A 14,142-nucleotide genomic window follows, 5' to 3' on the forward strand; every position below is an offset into this window, starting at 1 on the left:
TAGTACAAGAGCAGTTGGTGGATCATGGAAGCATCTTTCTTCATTGCTTATAACGAACAGCTGTTTCTACTTGGTCAGGCTGATTAGGACTTAGGAAGCAGGGCCCTGTGATGCTCTAGCACTGACCTGAACTGACTCGGGTATGTGTAGTCATTCCCTTGGCAAAGGGCGGCTCAGGCGAAGATAACGGGAAAAGTGTGTTTGAGCTTTGGTTAAGGCTCCATTCCAAATAGGCAAATCTTTCCAGTGTGACTGACTTGACCTTGGTGGCTGTTCCTATTTTTCTTTCTTTCTTTTTTTTTTTTCATCCAACAAGAAGCCATAACTTTATTTATGATAGAAACAGTACAAATTTCAAACCAAGCTGCAGTTACTCCTTTGAGACACCAAAAAAAGTTGCTTTCAGATGGTTACATTGTTAATTCCATAATAGCATTTACAATATCATTACTGTTGTTCTTCAGGACTCGGACTGCCTTTGCTCTCGACACATTTGCTTGTGACATGACCAATTCTATGTCTTTAACTTCTACATCTGTTTCATCGACCTCTTCCTCTTCACTCTCCTCTTGTACAGTTGGAGTCTGTGTGTTTTCTTGAATGTTTGAGACAGCTTCACCTTGAACTTTGAATTTCTCAGCAGCTGCTAGTTGTGCCTGCTGAGATAAATCTTCGATCTTGGCTTCCCCAAACACTATGTAGGTATCCGAAGCAGGGCTCTTGTAGACATCCAGTTTTGTGATGACAAAGAGGATATTCTTAGATTTCCGGATAGTGACTCTAGTAACTCCTGTAACCTGTCGAAGACCCAGTTTGGACATAGCCTTCCGTGCCTTCTTTTCACTTCGACTCTGTTTTGCTTTACTGACGGGTTCTTCATCTATCTCAGCTGCTGCCGCCAGCTGGGCTTGTTGTGTGGTTGCCTGGGTGGAGTCCTGTTCTTCAAGCTCTGGTACTGATTCATCACTGTTAGATTCTGTTCCAGATCCGGTCTCAGCCTGGGGCTGCGGCAACTCCTGCTCTGTAGCAGGGACGGTTTCTGTGGCTTCGCCGGGCATTTCGTGCAGGGAACGCGGAATCAAGATGGCGGCAGAAAGAGAGTGAGCCGGCTGTTCCTATTTTTCTTGTTTCCTAGCCAAGTCTGTAGGCCAGGACTGGAAAGACAGCTGTATTTCTTGTGGGGCTCAAGGCATTCCTGTAGGCTTCTTGCTAGTCATATGAAGTTAGCCTCAGACTACCTGCCTCAAAATCAGTTCCTACTTGTGCTATTTACAACAGCATCCAGAGTCAAGTTAGATAGCTAAGAAAATAACAGGCAAACGAAATGCAAAAACTTTGTTTAGATCTTAATTTAAACAATACGTTTTGAGACAATTAGGGATATTTAAATATAGATTGGGTGTTAGGCAATACCAAAGAGTTCTTAATTTGGGGGGTATAATATTTTGATTTACATAAGAAAAATATCTTTTTTAAAAGGGCTAGCTACTGAATTATGTAGAAATCACCTGTTTGCTATTAATATTAAGAAAAAGTTGCTTTGAGTATCAATTCTCTAAATCAATGTGAAATATTAGGGGCCCACTAGGACCATGCATATAAACTATATTTTGTTGGGTATTATAGTATAAATAATAGTAACAACAGGAATAGTATCGATAATACAGTTAAATGGAATTCAGGATGGTTCAATGATTCACTTTATTAATAGTCCCAAGGAGGAGAAAACATATAATCATTACAATGTAAAAGGTATTTGAAAAAAATTCAACAACCATTCCCAAAAAGTAATTGTTAGATTATAGATGCCAAAGCTTATCATAAAGTTCAATAATTGCGAATATAATACAGGAGAAAATAACTGTATAGAATAGTATGTTCACATGCTGACCTATGTACATATGGGAACATAGTAGAATTTAATGTCTAGCAAGTTATATGTGTTTCTAATCAGATTCCTCTGCCCAAAGCAATAAGCCTGGATTAGAGTGAAATACCAAAAGTAATCTGATACTTACTAGTACTAATGCTGGATTTGATATTAGTAGTACTATTTTTAATTTCTTTTTTAGAGATGGGTCTCACTATACTGTCCAGGCCAGTCTCATACTCCTGGGCTCAAGCAATCCTACCTTCTCAGCGTTCTGAATAACCAGTACTGTTTAATATGGTTCTTAATATACCAGTCAAAGCAGTTAAATAGAAGAAAAAATAGGTATAACAAGAAGAAGGAACTTGGTATGTTATTTGCAATAATTTCTACATATGTATACTAATTTTATGCAAATTATTTTGGTATCATATTTACTAATACCAACTTCAGAAATATGACAAGTTGGAACTTTATGGAAATTAGTAGCATTTTTTAAAAAACAGATTAAAAACAATGAATGATTAACATACAATGGAAGATCACATTTATAGAACTAAGATAAAACAATTAAACACATAGGAATAAGCCTAAGAAATGTGGGACACTGTTCATGTCATCTGCAAATAGAGACAATTTGACTTCCACTTTTCCTAATTGAATAACCTTTATTTATTTTTCTTGCCTGATTGCCCTGGTCAGAACTTCCAATACTATGTTGAATAGAAGTAGTGAGAGAGGGCATCTTTGTCTTGTGCCAGTTTTCGAAGAGAATGCTTCCAGTTTTTGCCTATTTAGTATAATAGTGGCTGTAGGGTTGTCATAAATAGCTCTTATTATTTTGAGATATGTTCCATCAATACCTCGTTTATTGAGAGTTTTTAGCATAAAGCACTGTTAAATTTTGTTGAAGAGGCCTTTTCTGCATCTATTGAGTTAATTATGTGGTTTTTGTCTTTGGTTCTGTTTATGTGATGAATTATGCTTAATTATTTGCATATGTTGAACCAGCCTTTAATCCCAGGGATGAAACCAACTTGATCGTGGCTTTTGATGTGCTGCTGGATTCAGTTTGCCAGTATTTTATCGAGGATTTTCACATTGATGTTCATCAAGTATATTGGCCTGAAATTTTCTTTTTTTGTTGTGTCTCTGCCACATTTTGGTATCAGGATCATGCTAGCTTCATAAAATTAGTTCGGGAGGAGCCCTTCTTTTTCCATTGTCTGGAAATGTTTTAGAGGGAACGGTACCAGTTCCTCTTTGTACATCTGGTAGAATTCAGTTGTGAATACATCTGGTCTTGGGCATTTTTTTTTTTTTTTTTTGGTTGATAGGCCATTACTGCCTCAAATTCAGAAATTGTTATTGGACTATTCAGGGATTCGACTTTTTCCTGGTTTAATCTTGGGAGGGTGTGTGTGTCCAGGAATTTACCCATTTCTTCTAGATTTTCTAGATTTGCATAGATGTGTTTATAGTATTTTCTGATGGTAGTTTTTATTTCTGTGGGATCAGCGGTGATATCCCTTTTAGCATTTTTTATTGTGTCTATTTGATTCATCTCTCTTTTCTTCTTTATTTGTCTGGCTAGTGGTCTAACTATTTTGTTGATCTTTTCAAAAATGCAGCTACTGGATTCATTGATTTTTTTGAAGGGCTTTTTGTGTCTCTCCTTCAGTTCTGCTCTGATCTTAGTCATTTCTTGTCTTCTGCTAGTTTTTGAATTTGTTTGCTCTTGCTTCTCTAGTTCTTTTAATTATGATGTTAGGGTGTCAATTTTAGATCTTTCCCACTTTCTCCTGTGGGCATTTAGTGCTATAAATTTCCCTCCAAACACTGCTTTAGCTGTGTCTTAATGATTCTGGTACATTGTGTCTTTGTTCTCATTGGTTTCAAAGAACTTATTTATTTCTGCCTTAATTTCATTATTTACTCAGTAGTAAATTCAGGAGCAGGTTGTTCAGTTTCCATGTAGTTGTGTGGTTTTGAGTGTGTTTGTTAATCCTAAATTCTAATTTGATTGCACTGTGGTGTGCAATGTTTGTTATGATTTCCATTGTTTTGCATTTGCTGAGGAGTGTTTTACTTCCAATTTTGTGGTCAATTTTAGAATAAGTGTGATGTGGTGCTGAGAAGAATGTATATTCTGTTGATTTGGAGTGGAGAGTTCTGTAGATGTCTATTAGAGTCCACTTGGTCCAGAGCTGAGTCAAGTCCTGAATATCCTTGTTAATTTTCTGTCTTGTTGATCTGTCTAAAATGGACAGTGGGTTGTTAAAGTCTCCCATTATTATTGTGTAGGAGTCTAAGTCTCTTTGTAGGTCTCTAAGAACTTGCTTTATGAATCTAGGTGCTCCTGTATTGGGTGCATATATATCTAGGATAGTTAGCTCTTCTTGTTGCATTGATTGCTTTACCATTATGTAATGCCCTTCTTTGTCTTCTTTGACCTTTGTTGGTTTAAAGTCCATTTTATCAGAGACTAAAATTGTAACCCCTGATTTTTTTGTTTTTTTTTCTTTCCATTAGTTTGGTAAATATTCTACCATCCCTTTATTTTGAGCCTATGTGTGTCTTTGCATGTGAGATGGGTCTCCTGAATACACCACACCGATGGGTCTTGACTGTGTCATTCTGTGTCTTTCAATTGGAGCATTTAACCCATTTATATTTAATGTTAATATTGTTTTGTGTGAATCTGATCCGACATTATGATGCTAGCTGGTTACTTTTCCCATTAGTTGATACAGTTTCTTCATAGTGCTGATGGTCTTTGCAGTTTGGTATGTTTTTGCAGTGGCTGGTACTGGTTTTTCCTTTCCATCTTTAGTGCTTCCTTCAGGAGCTCTTGTAAGGCATGCCTGGTGGTGACAAAATCTCTTGGCATTTGCTGATCTGTAAAGGATTTTATTTCTCCTTCACTTATGAAGCTTAGTTTGTCTGGATATGAATTTCTGGATTGAAAATTCTTATCTTTAAGAATGTTGAATATTGGCCACTACTCTCTTCTGACTTGTAGGGTTTCTGCAGAGAGATCCGCTATTAGTCTGATGGGCTTCCCCACCAGAAGATGGGTAGCTGAACCTTTCTCTCTGTTTGTACTTAACATTTTTTCCTTTGTTTCAACCTTAGTGAATCTGATAATTATGTGTCTTGGGGTTGCTTTTCTCGAGGAGTGTCTTTGTGGTATTCTCTGTATTTCCTGAATTTGAATGTTGGCCTGTCTTGGTAGGTTAGGGAAGTTCTCCTGGAGAATATCCTGAAGAGTGTTTTCCAACTTTGTTCCATTCTCCCTGTCACTTTCAGGTACACCAATCAAATGCAGGTTTGGTCTTTTCACATTATCCCATATGTCTTGGAGGCTTTGTTCATTCCTTTTCATTCTTTTTTCTCTAATCTTGTTTTCATGCTTTCTTTCATTAAGTTGATCTTGAATCTCTGATATCCTTTCTTCCACTTGATTGATTCGGCTATTGACACTTGTGTATGCTTCATTAAGTTCTCGTGCTTCAGTTCCATCAGGTCATTTATGTTCTTCTCTAAACTGATTATTCTAGTTAGTATTTTCACTAACTTTTTTTTTCAAGGTTCTTAACTTCCTTGCACTGGGTTAGATCACACTTCTTTAGCTAGGAAGAATTTGCTATTACCCACCTTCTGAAGCCTACTTCTATCAATTCATCAAACTCATTCTTGGTCCTGTTTTGTTCCCTTGCTGACAAGGAGTTGTGATCCTGTGGAGGAGAAGAGGCGTTCCGATTTTTGGAATTTTCAGCCTTTTTGTGCTACTTTTTCCTCACCTTCGTGGATTTATCTACCTTTGGTCTTTGGCGTTGGTGACCTTCAGATGGGGTTTCTGTGTGAACATCCTTTTTGTTGATGTTGATGCTATTTCTTTCTGTTTGTTTTCCTTCTAACAGTCAGGCCACTCTGCTGCAGGTCTGCTGCAGTTTGCTGGAGGTCCACTACAGACCCTGTTTGCCTGAGTATCATCAGCAGAGTGTGCAGAACAGCAAAGATTGCCTGTTCCTTCTCTGTAAGCTTTGCCTCAGAGGGGCACCCACCAAATGTCAGCTGGAGCTCTCCTTTATGAGGTGTCTTATTGACCCCTGCTGGGAGGCATCTCTCAGTCAGGAGGCACAGGGATCAGGGACCCACTTCAGGAGGCAGTCTGCCCTTAGCAGAGCTCGAGCACTATGCTGGGAGATCTGCTGCTCTCTTCAGAGCCAGCAGGCAGGATTGTTTAAATCTGCTGAAGTTGTGCCCACAGCTGCCCTTTGCTCCAGATGCTCTATCCCAGGGAGATGGGAGTTTTATCTGTAAGCCCCTGACTGGGGCCACTGCCTTTCTTTAAAAGATACCCTCCCCAGAGAGGAGGAATCTAGAGAGGCAGTCTGACTACAGGGCCTTTGTTGAGCTACAGAGGGCTCAGCCCAGCTGGAACTTCCCTGCGGCTTTGTTTACACTGTGAGGAGAAAACCACCTACTCAAGCCTCAGTAATGGCAGATGCCCCTCCCCCCACAAACCTCCAGCATCCCAGGTTGATTTTAGACTGCTGTGCTGAAAGTGAGAATTTCAAGCCGGTGGATCTTAGCTTGCTGGGAGGTCTGTTGGGGTGGGATCCACTTGGCTCCCTGGCTTCAGTCCCCTTTCCAGGGGAGTAAACAGTTCTGTCTCGCTGGTGTTCCGTGTGCCACTGGGGTATGAAAAAAAGCTTCTGCAGCTAGCTCAGTGTCTGCCCAAACGGTCACCTAGTTTTGTGGTTGACACCCAGGACCCCGCTGGCATAGGTACCCGACAGAATCTCCTGGTCTGCAAGTTGTGAAGACCATGAGAAAACCATATTATCTTGGCCAGAGTACACCATTCCTCATGGCACAGTCCCTCATGGCTTCCCTTGGCCAGGAGAGAGAGTTCCCCGACCCCTTGCACTTCCCCAGTGAGGTGATGCCCCACCCTGCTTCAACTCACCCTCTGAGGGCTGTACCCATTGTCTAACCAGTCCCAATAAGATGAGCCAGGTACCTCAGTTGGAAATGCAGAAATCACCCACCTTCTGCATTGATCTCGCTGGTAGCTGTAAACCAGAGCTGTTCCTATTCTGCCATCTTGCCATCCTGTATTATTATTATTTTTGAGACAGGTTCTTGCTCTGTCACCCAAGCTGGAGTACAGTGGCACCACCATGGCTCACTGCAGACTACCTCCTGGGCTCAAGCAATCCTCCCACCTCAGCCTCCTGAGTAGGTGGGACCACTGGCATGCAGCACCATGCCCTGCTAATTTTTTCTATTTTTTAATTTTTTTTGGAGAGACAAGGTTTTGCCATGTTGTCCAGGCTGGTCTTAAACTCCTGAGCAAGCAGTCCACCCACTACAGACTCCCACAATGCTGGGATTACAGGAGTAAACCACTGTACCTGGCCAATATTTTATTATTTAAAGGAGGGTTCAAAATTTGTGTAAATGTCCACCTCACCTCACAAAACTAGTTCTGCCCTTGGCTGTGGTCTTAGCCCGAGAAATATAAGTACTTCTTAAGGAGATCTTGGCAATGGGGAAACTGGAGGAATACATACCCTGATCTTTTTCTCCTGCCACCTTCTGATCTTCAAACCCGAAGAGAAGCCAGAGATTAAGAGGGCCCAAGTATTTCAGTCCATAGAGTTCAGCCCCTCTGGACATAAGCAAGGCGGTGATGGGACAAGCAGAACATATCCAGCATTGTGGAGAACCTTAGTGGTTGCCATGAGAACCACAATGGTTGCCATGAGTGGCAACTCATTGCATGAGTGCATTGGTAACCACCAACTGCAGTGGTTGCTATGATGGGTCTTCCACTAGAATAACACCCAGGAATACCGTAGCTGTGCCCATCCCCACTCATTCTTCTCCACTGGAAATGGAATGACATGCAATTACTGCCTCTGGGAGAAGGAAGTGAGCATGGAAAGGTCAGCTGCTTCTAAGCTCTCTTCTATTGGTGCCAGCCTGCCTGCCTACCTGCAGACAGGGCCTGTCCTGTGTGTGCTCAGGCCGTACGGCTTGTGGTTCTCCAGCTGTGCCAGCAAATGGGATTTTGTCTGCCAATCTGGGGCCAAAAACAGAAGAAAGCCCACTTGAGAACCTGGTTTAGATGGACTGAAATAGGGTTCCTTCCAGCTCTACTTGGCGGTAGCAATAATGATAGTAATAACAAACACCATTATTTTTATGGTCTAGTCTTGCCCCTACATTCTACAGGTTAAAAATTTATTTTGCTTTTAAAAATGCTTCGTTTAAATATTTATTATTGCTATTTTTAGCTTTTTTACAAGTCTTAGTTCTTACTGTCATTGAATATATGGATAACATCCAGTTTTAGAAAGCATTTGTGTAAATTACTAGCAAATACAACTGATAATAATGATCTTCTCTCATTTTATTTGAGAAGCCTGAGTTCTAAATTATACTTTTCTATGGCTTTCCTAGTGAAATTTTTACCAAAATAAATATCGACTGGAAAGAAGAACACTTTTTCCTGCTAAATATAATACATAATCCTTTAAAAGATGGGGATTTGTATAATATTGAAGCTAGACGAAATGAATTGACTCATCCAGTATTTTTTTTAATTTTTTAAAGTTTTTTTGATACATAACATTTGTACATATTTATAGGGTACATGTGATGTTTTGTTACATACATACAATGTGTAATGAGCAAGTGAGAGTAGTTAGGGTATCTATCACCTTGAGTGTTTACCAGTTCTATATGTTGGGACCATTTCAAGTCCTCTCACATATATATACACATGCATACACACACACACACACACACACACACACACACACACATATACATATATATATATGTATATTTTTGAGATGGAGTTTTGCTCTTGTTGCCCAGGCTGGAGTGATGTGGTGTGATCTCAGCTCACTGCAACCTCTGCCTGCTGGGTTCAAGCAATTCTCCTGCCTCAGCCTCCCAAGTAGCTGGGATTAGAGACATGCACCACCACACCTGGCTAATTTTGTCTTTTTAGTAGTGGTGGGGTTTCACCATGTTGGTCAGGTTGGTCTCAAACTCCTGACCTCAGGTAATCTGCCCGTCTTGGCCTCCCGAAGTTTTGGGATTACAGACATGAGCCACCACACCTGACCCTTTCTATGTATTTTAAAATGTACAACATGTCACTAACCAAAGTCACCCTACTCTACTATCAAACATTAGAATGTATCCCTTCCATCTGTTTGTACCAATTAACCAATCTCTCTTTATTCCCCGTCCCCACCCACCTGTTTCACACACACAACTTTCCAGCCTCTGGTGACCATCACTGATCTCTCTACCTCTATGAAATTAGCTGTTTTAGCTCCCACATATGAGTGAGAACATGTGGTATTTTTCTTTGTTTGGATTATTTCACTTATCATAATGACCTGCAGTTCCATTTATGTTGCTGCAAATGTCAGGATTTCATTCTTTTTATGGCTGAATACTGTTCATTATATACATATACACCACATTTTCTTCACTCATCCATTCATGGAAGTTTAGGTTGATTTCTTAACTTTCCTATTGTGAACAGTGCTGCAATAAACTTAGAGTTGCAGGTATCCCTTTCCTATATAATTTCCTTTCCTTTGGATAAATACTTGGTAATGAGATTGCTAGATTGTATGGTAGTTCTATTTTCAGTTTCTTGAAAAATCTCTAACGTTTCCCATAATGAATGTATGAATTTACATTCCCCCCAACAACAGTGTATAAAGTCCCTTTTGTCTGCATCCTTGCCAACATCTGCTATGTTTTGCCTTTTTGATAATAGTCATTCTAACTGGGGTAAGATGATAGGATAAATTAGGAATACACCAAAAGGTCAAATTGCTTCTTTTACTCAAAACATTTGCAGACAAATTAAAAACAAGAGCCAAAGTAATAGGTAAAATTGAAGCTGTTCTGTCTGGAATGTGGGTGGGGGATGGAGACTCCAGTGCCACCTGCGTAGCCCTGAAGCACCTGCCCAGTATCCCAAGTGATTTTTAAACCAGGGGACCAGCTTAGAGATCTCCAAGGGCCCACCCACACAATGGCTAGTTATAGGAGGTCATTACAAAGTACTATTCAGAATTCTTAGGTTGTAGATGTCCATGGTTCAAATTACCTAATTAAGAGCTTTAAGGGCCAAATCCTCAAAGATGGCATTGGAGAGGAGGGCTGTAGAGGGGTGAGGTATAGCTGTCTTAGGATCAGCCTTATCTGAGTTGCTGAGATGCTGATGGGCAACCCTGTAATCAGATGCACTATTTGCTCTCTAGTGTTTAAGGGAAAATTAAGAAATTTATTTTTTAGTATATTAGGCTCAAAAGGGTAAATCGCCAAGTTAAGGATATGATTGCTTTTTGTGTCAGTTTATAGAAATATGTAAAAATGTTTGAATAGCAAGGCTGTAAGCTACTTTCCCCGAAAGCTGTTGCTTATTCTGTTTTAATAAAGAACTTTAAGATTTGCAAGTGTGGTCCCTGGAACAGCAGCATCGACATCTTCAGACACACTGACTCAGAATTTGCTTTTTAATGGGATTCTCAGTAATTTGCATGCACAATAAGCGGGTGCCTCTCAAACTCCACTGAGACTTGAAATCACAGGCTTATTATGCACAAGGCCCTGGGAAGCCTTGCTCTCAGTCCCAGCAATACAGTAAACTAGGAACAAAAAGCCATAGCAAGCAGGTATTCTACTTTGGAGAGACTAGTGCTGAACAAGTTCTTAACTGAACTGGACAGCAACAGAATCTTGTTCACTTCCCTTCAACCCTGGATTTTGCGGTTTTGTCCTGTGTGCACAGTGCAAGGACACTGTCTTTCAGTCCCCAACTTCTTCCTCCCTGCTTACGCCTTCCCTGTTATGCCTCTGGTTCACATTACCATTAATTACTGCCTATGGCACTGCTTCCTCTAATAACATAAAGATGCTGTCTTCCCCACTGGACCATAAGCATTTATATTTCCTTTCATTTTCTAAGAGCAATAGCAATGTCATGGCAACATCTAATCCCTAACTGTGGATGGGGGTGGAGTTGGTGAGGTCATCAGGGCAGGTGTTCTTGGGAAAGAAAACAGTTCACCAGATGAAGGGGGAAATGAAGGAGCAGTGTTCTAGTCAGTGTTTCTCACACTCTCATCTGCATGCAGGCCATCCAGGCATCTGCAGATTCTGATCCAGTCGGTTGGGATGGGGCCAGAAATTCTATAATTCTTCCAAGATTCAGGTAACGCTGATGCTATCAGACCAAGGACCCCATTTTGAGTAGCAAATTCTAGGCAACATGAGGACAAGGATCTTGCTAGCATACTCACTGTTATGTCAAGATGGTCTGTGCTTGCTCCAGAAAAGATGTCAGTTAGTGCTTATTGAACCAACACTATCTGAGATACCATGTTGAGCGTGTGAATTCTCGTAATAATCCTTCAAGATATAAAATATGCTAGTTTTGGCTATAAAATTAGAGCCAATACTACATGTATTGGGGCACAGGAAGGCTGAGTTACTTGGGCAAAGTCAGACAGTTAATGTGGCAAGTTATTTAGCAAATATTCCACATGCTCCCCTACATTTCCTGATTTCTCTTGCAGATGGTTGAAACTGTTGAACTAACTCCAGCTAATGGAATGTTGGGGACATGTCACGTGTCACCTCCTGGCTAAGGCATTAAAGAGCCAGTGTTCCTTTCTCCTGCTCTCTCTTCTCTGTTTTATGTTCTGCCATGTGAAGCATGTGGCCCCCAAGGTGAGGTTGGCAGAGTGCTGTCCAACCTGTAGCAGACTTCACATGGGTATGCATAAACCTTTGCTGTATTTAAAGCACTTCAAATTTTAGTCTTGTTATATTATTCAGACTAATATGGGCTTAGTGTTGACATCAGGCAGCTCTTTGCATAATAGGTGTTTTTCTGGAAATCGACATCCCCTAAATGTGAGCATATCCCAAGGTACAATCTGGATTAGACATGCTCCAGTATTGCCAATGGCCAGTGAGCCAATCCCGGATAATTTCAGGCGCTGCCTCTGTGAACAATGAATAGCCAATGCTCTGAGGAATATTTGAAAACTTGTAAGGTTTAGCAATAGCAGCAGCAGACACAGTTCTTTACAACTTGGCCAGGGTGCATTCTACAACAAGCACCATTTGCTTTCTAGCTGTATTTTTTACATAAGGGCATGTTTCTAAGCACAGTTAGGGTGATGACAACTATGCTTTTAGAGATTTCATGAGTTGCATTCATGAACTGAGTAAAACAGTATTTTTGAAACAGTGTTAACACATACCTACCAAACATTTCACTTTACAACCTATATTTACTCATATAACAGATGGAGGATGTAGGTTATATACACAATGGCTGCTGTGGTCTGAATGTTTGTGTCCTTTCAAAATTTATATGTTGAAACCTAATCTCCAATGTGGTATTAACTGGGGATGCCTCTCGGCAGTGATTAAGTCATGAGGGTAAAGCCCGAATGAATGGGATTAGTACCCTTATAAAGAGACTTTAGAGAGTTCATTCATTCCTTCTATCATGTGAGGACTCAGGGAAAATGTGCCTTCTATGAACCAGGAATTGAGCCCTCACTGGACACTAAATCTGCCTACACCTTGATTTTAGAATTTCCAGTCTTCAGAGCTGCGAGAAATAAATTTCTATTGTATGAGCTACCCAATCTATAGTATTTTGTTGCTGGAGCAGGAGGCTAAGGTAATGGCATGTAGATCTGTGTGTACCACACAATAATAAAAGGTGCATCATCTGACTTGCATTTATATGCCAAAAGAACTGTTATTTATGTTTCTATTGATAGTGAACTGAATAGAGTAGAAAAATTAAGAAGAGAAAACCTGAACAAAAATAATCAGTATAGTAATCAAATCAGAATTTGAGACTTTCGAAACCCTCCTTCCTGACCCCATTCATGTTTCTCCTTCTCTGTTAAAAACACCTACCCAAGATGTTTCTATTGGTGAGATGACTTACCACTTCAAGGACCAATTAATTTCTAGTCTCTGAGATTTATATACATTGAAAACTAATGTTCAGAATCCTATACCAAGTTTTAAAAAAAATCACTGTTCTTTTTAACATATTTTAAAACCACAGTTAAGCCAGAGTGAAAGGGGTTGTTAGTTGACCAGGTTCTATAACTGGCTCACCCATTTATACTGCTTTCAACAACTTTCCGAATGCTAATCTTCCATGTCTGTAAAGTCGGGCTTAGTATATCTATTTTAGCTTACCTAGAATCCCTGTGGTGAGTACTCCATGAAGGAAAGCACTTTTAGATCTTGAAAGCACGTACACAACATACTACAATGTCGTTTGTTTGATTTTCTAAATGTTAGGTTATATAAGCCCTCTACTATGCTCTTAATCTTGGTATGGCAGGATGGCCTCAGCAGCTGCTAGAAAGCTCCACTCTCAACCCTAAAAATCAAAAGCAAGCAAATCATGCTCATGGTTAGCTGGGGTCCAGAAGAATGTACAGCATGAGGCATGGTGGGCTTTGCTGGCAACTTTTGGAGCTGCCCAAGAGGTGACTTTTCTTGGGTCCTCAGAAACGCTCTGCCCTGGGGTCATCTTTCCCTGACTCTCACAGTATCACTTAGACCTGATCCTCCTCCAAATGGGGTCTTGCCATATTTCATCCTAGGCTTGATAGTTATTTAATTCCAACTGGCTTTCTTTTGTTTTGAGGTAGAGAAGACTTCAGACTCATGTGGGTTTTGGAGAAAGTGAAGGCAAGCCAAGCTACCTGGCTTTAGATGAAATCACTTATATAATTAAATAATCAGATCAATGATAATTTTGCACTGCTGATAAATTTGTGGGTGTGATTTCATACACAGATCTTTCTCTCTCTCTGGTGCTCTCTCTATCTCTGTCTTCCTTCAACAAGTATGACAAGGTGCCAATTAAAAATAATCTTGCCATCTTCATATTGCCACAAACAAGTAGGCACAATTAAGTGTGACATACCAGTGAATACAATTATAACGAGGCATGGCACAATGTGCAATGTGAAAGGAAGAATTCATATTTCTTGTGAAAATGGATACTTACCACTCACAACCAGTTTTTTCCAAGTAAGACATTATTCCTTTTTTTTTAATCACTATACTTTAAATTCTGGGGTACATGTGCAGATCATGCAGGACTGTTACATAGGTATACATGTGCCATGGTGGTTTGCTGCATCCATCCCCCACTCCATCACTACATTAAGTATTTC

The 14,142-nt window shown here is 40.2% G+C and overlaps 1 protein-coding gene across 1 annotated transcript; it reads right to left on the reverse strand.

Annotated features, from left to right (window-relative positions):
• Positions 1-279: 279 nt before the first annotated feature.
• Positions 280-1,100, reverse strand: LOC110567996 (nascent polypeptide-associated complex subunit alpha-like). Its single transcript, XM_064363950.1, has one exon. It carries the CDS (start codon positions 1,056-1,058, stop codon positions 411-413), a length of 648 nt encoding a protein of 215 aa, XP_064220020.1. The 5' UTR covers positions 1,059-1,100; the 3' UTR covers positions 280-410.
• Positions 1,101-14,142: the final 13,042 nt, after the last annotated feature.

Source organism: Aotus nancymaae, unplaced genomic scaffold (assembly GCF_030222135.1).
Source record: "Aotus nancymaae isolate 86718 unplaced genomic scaffold, 86718_ANA_hifiasm-v0.15.2.pri h1tg000006l, whole genome shotgun sequence".
Classification (NCBI taxonomy): Eukaryota; Metazoa; Chordata; class Mammalia; order Primates; family Aotidae; genus Aotus; species Aotus nancymaae.

Bases quoted from the DNA above. Each gene is read 5' to 3' on its own strand.
- LOC110567996 (XM_064363950.1), bottom strand. From the start codon at position 1,058: ATGCCCGGCGAAGCCACAGAAACCGTCCCTGCTACAGAGCAGGAGTTG.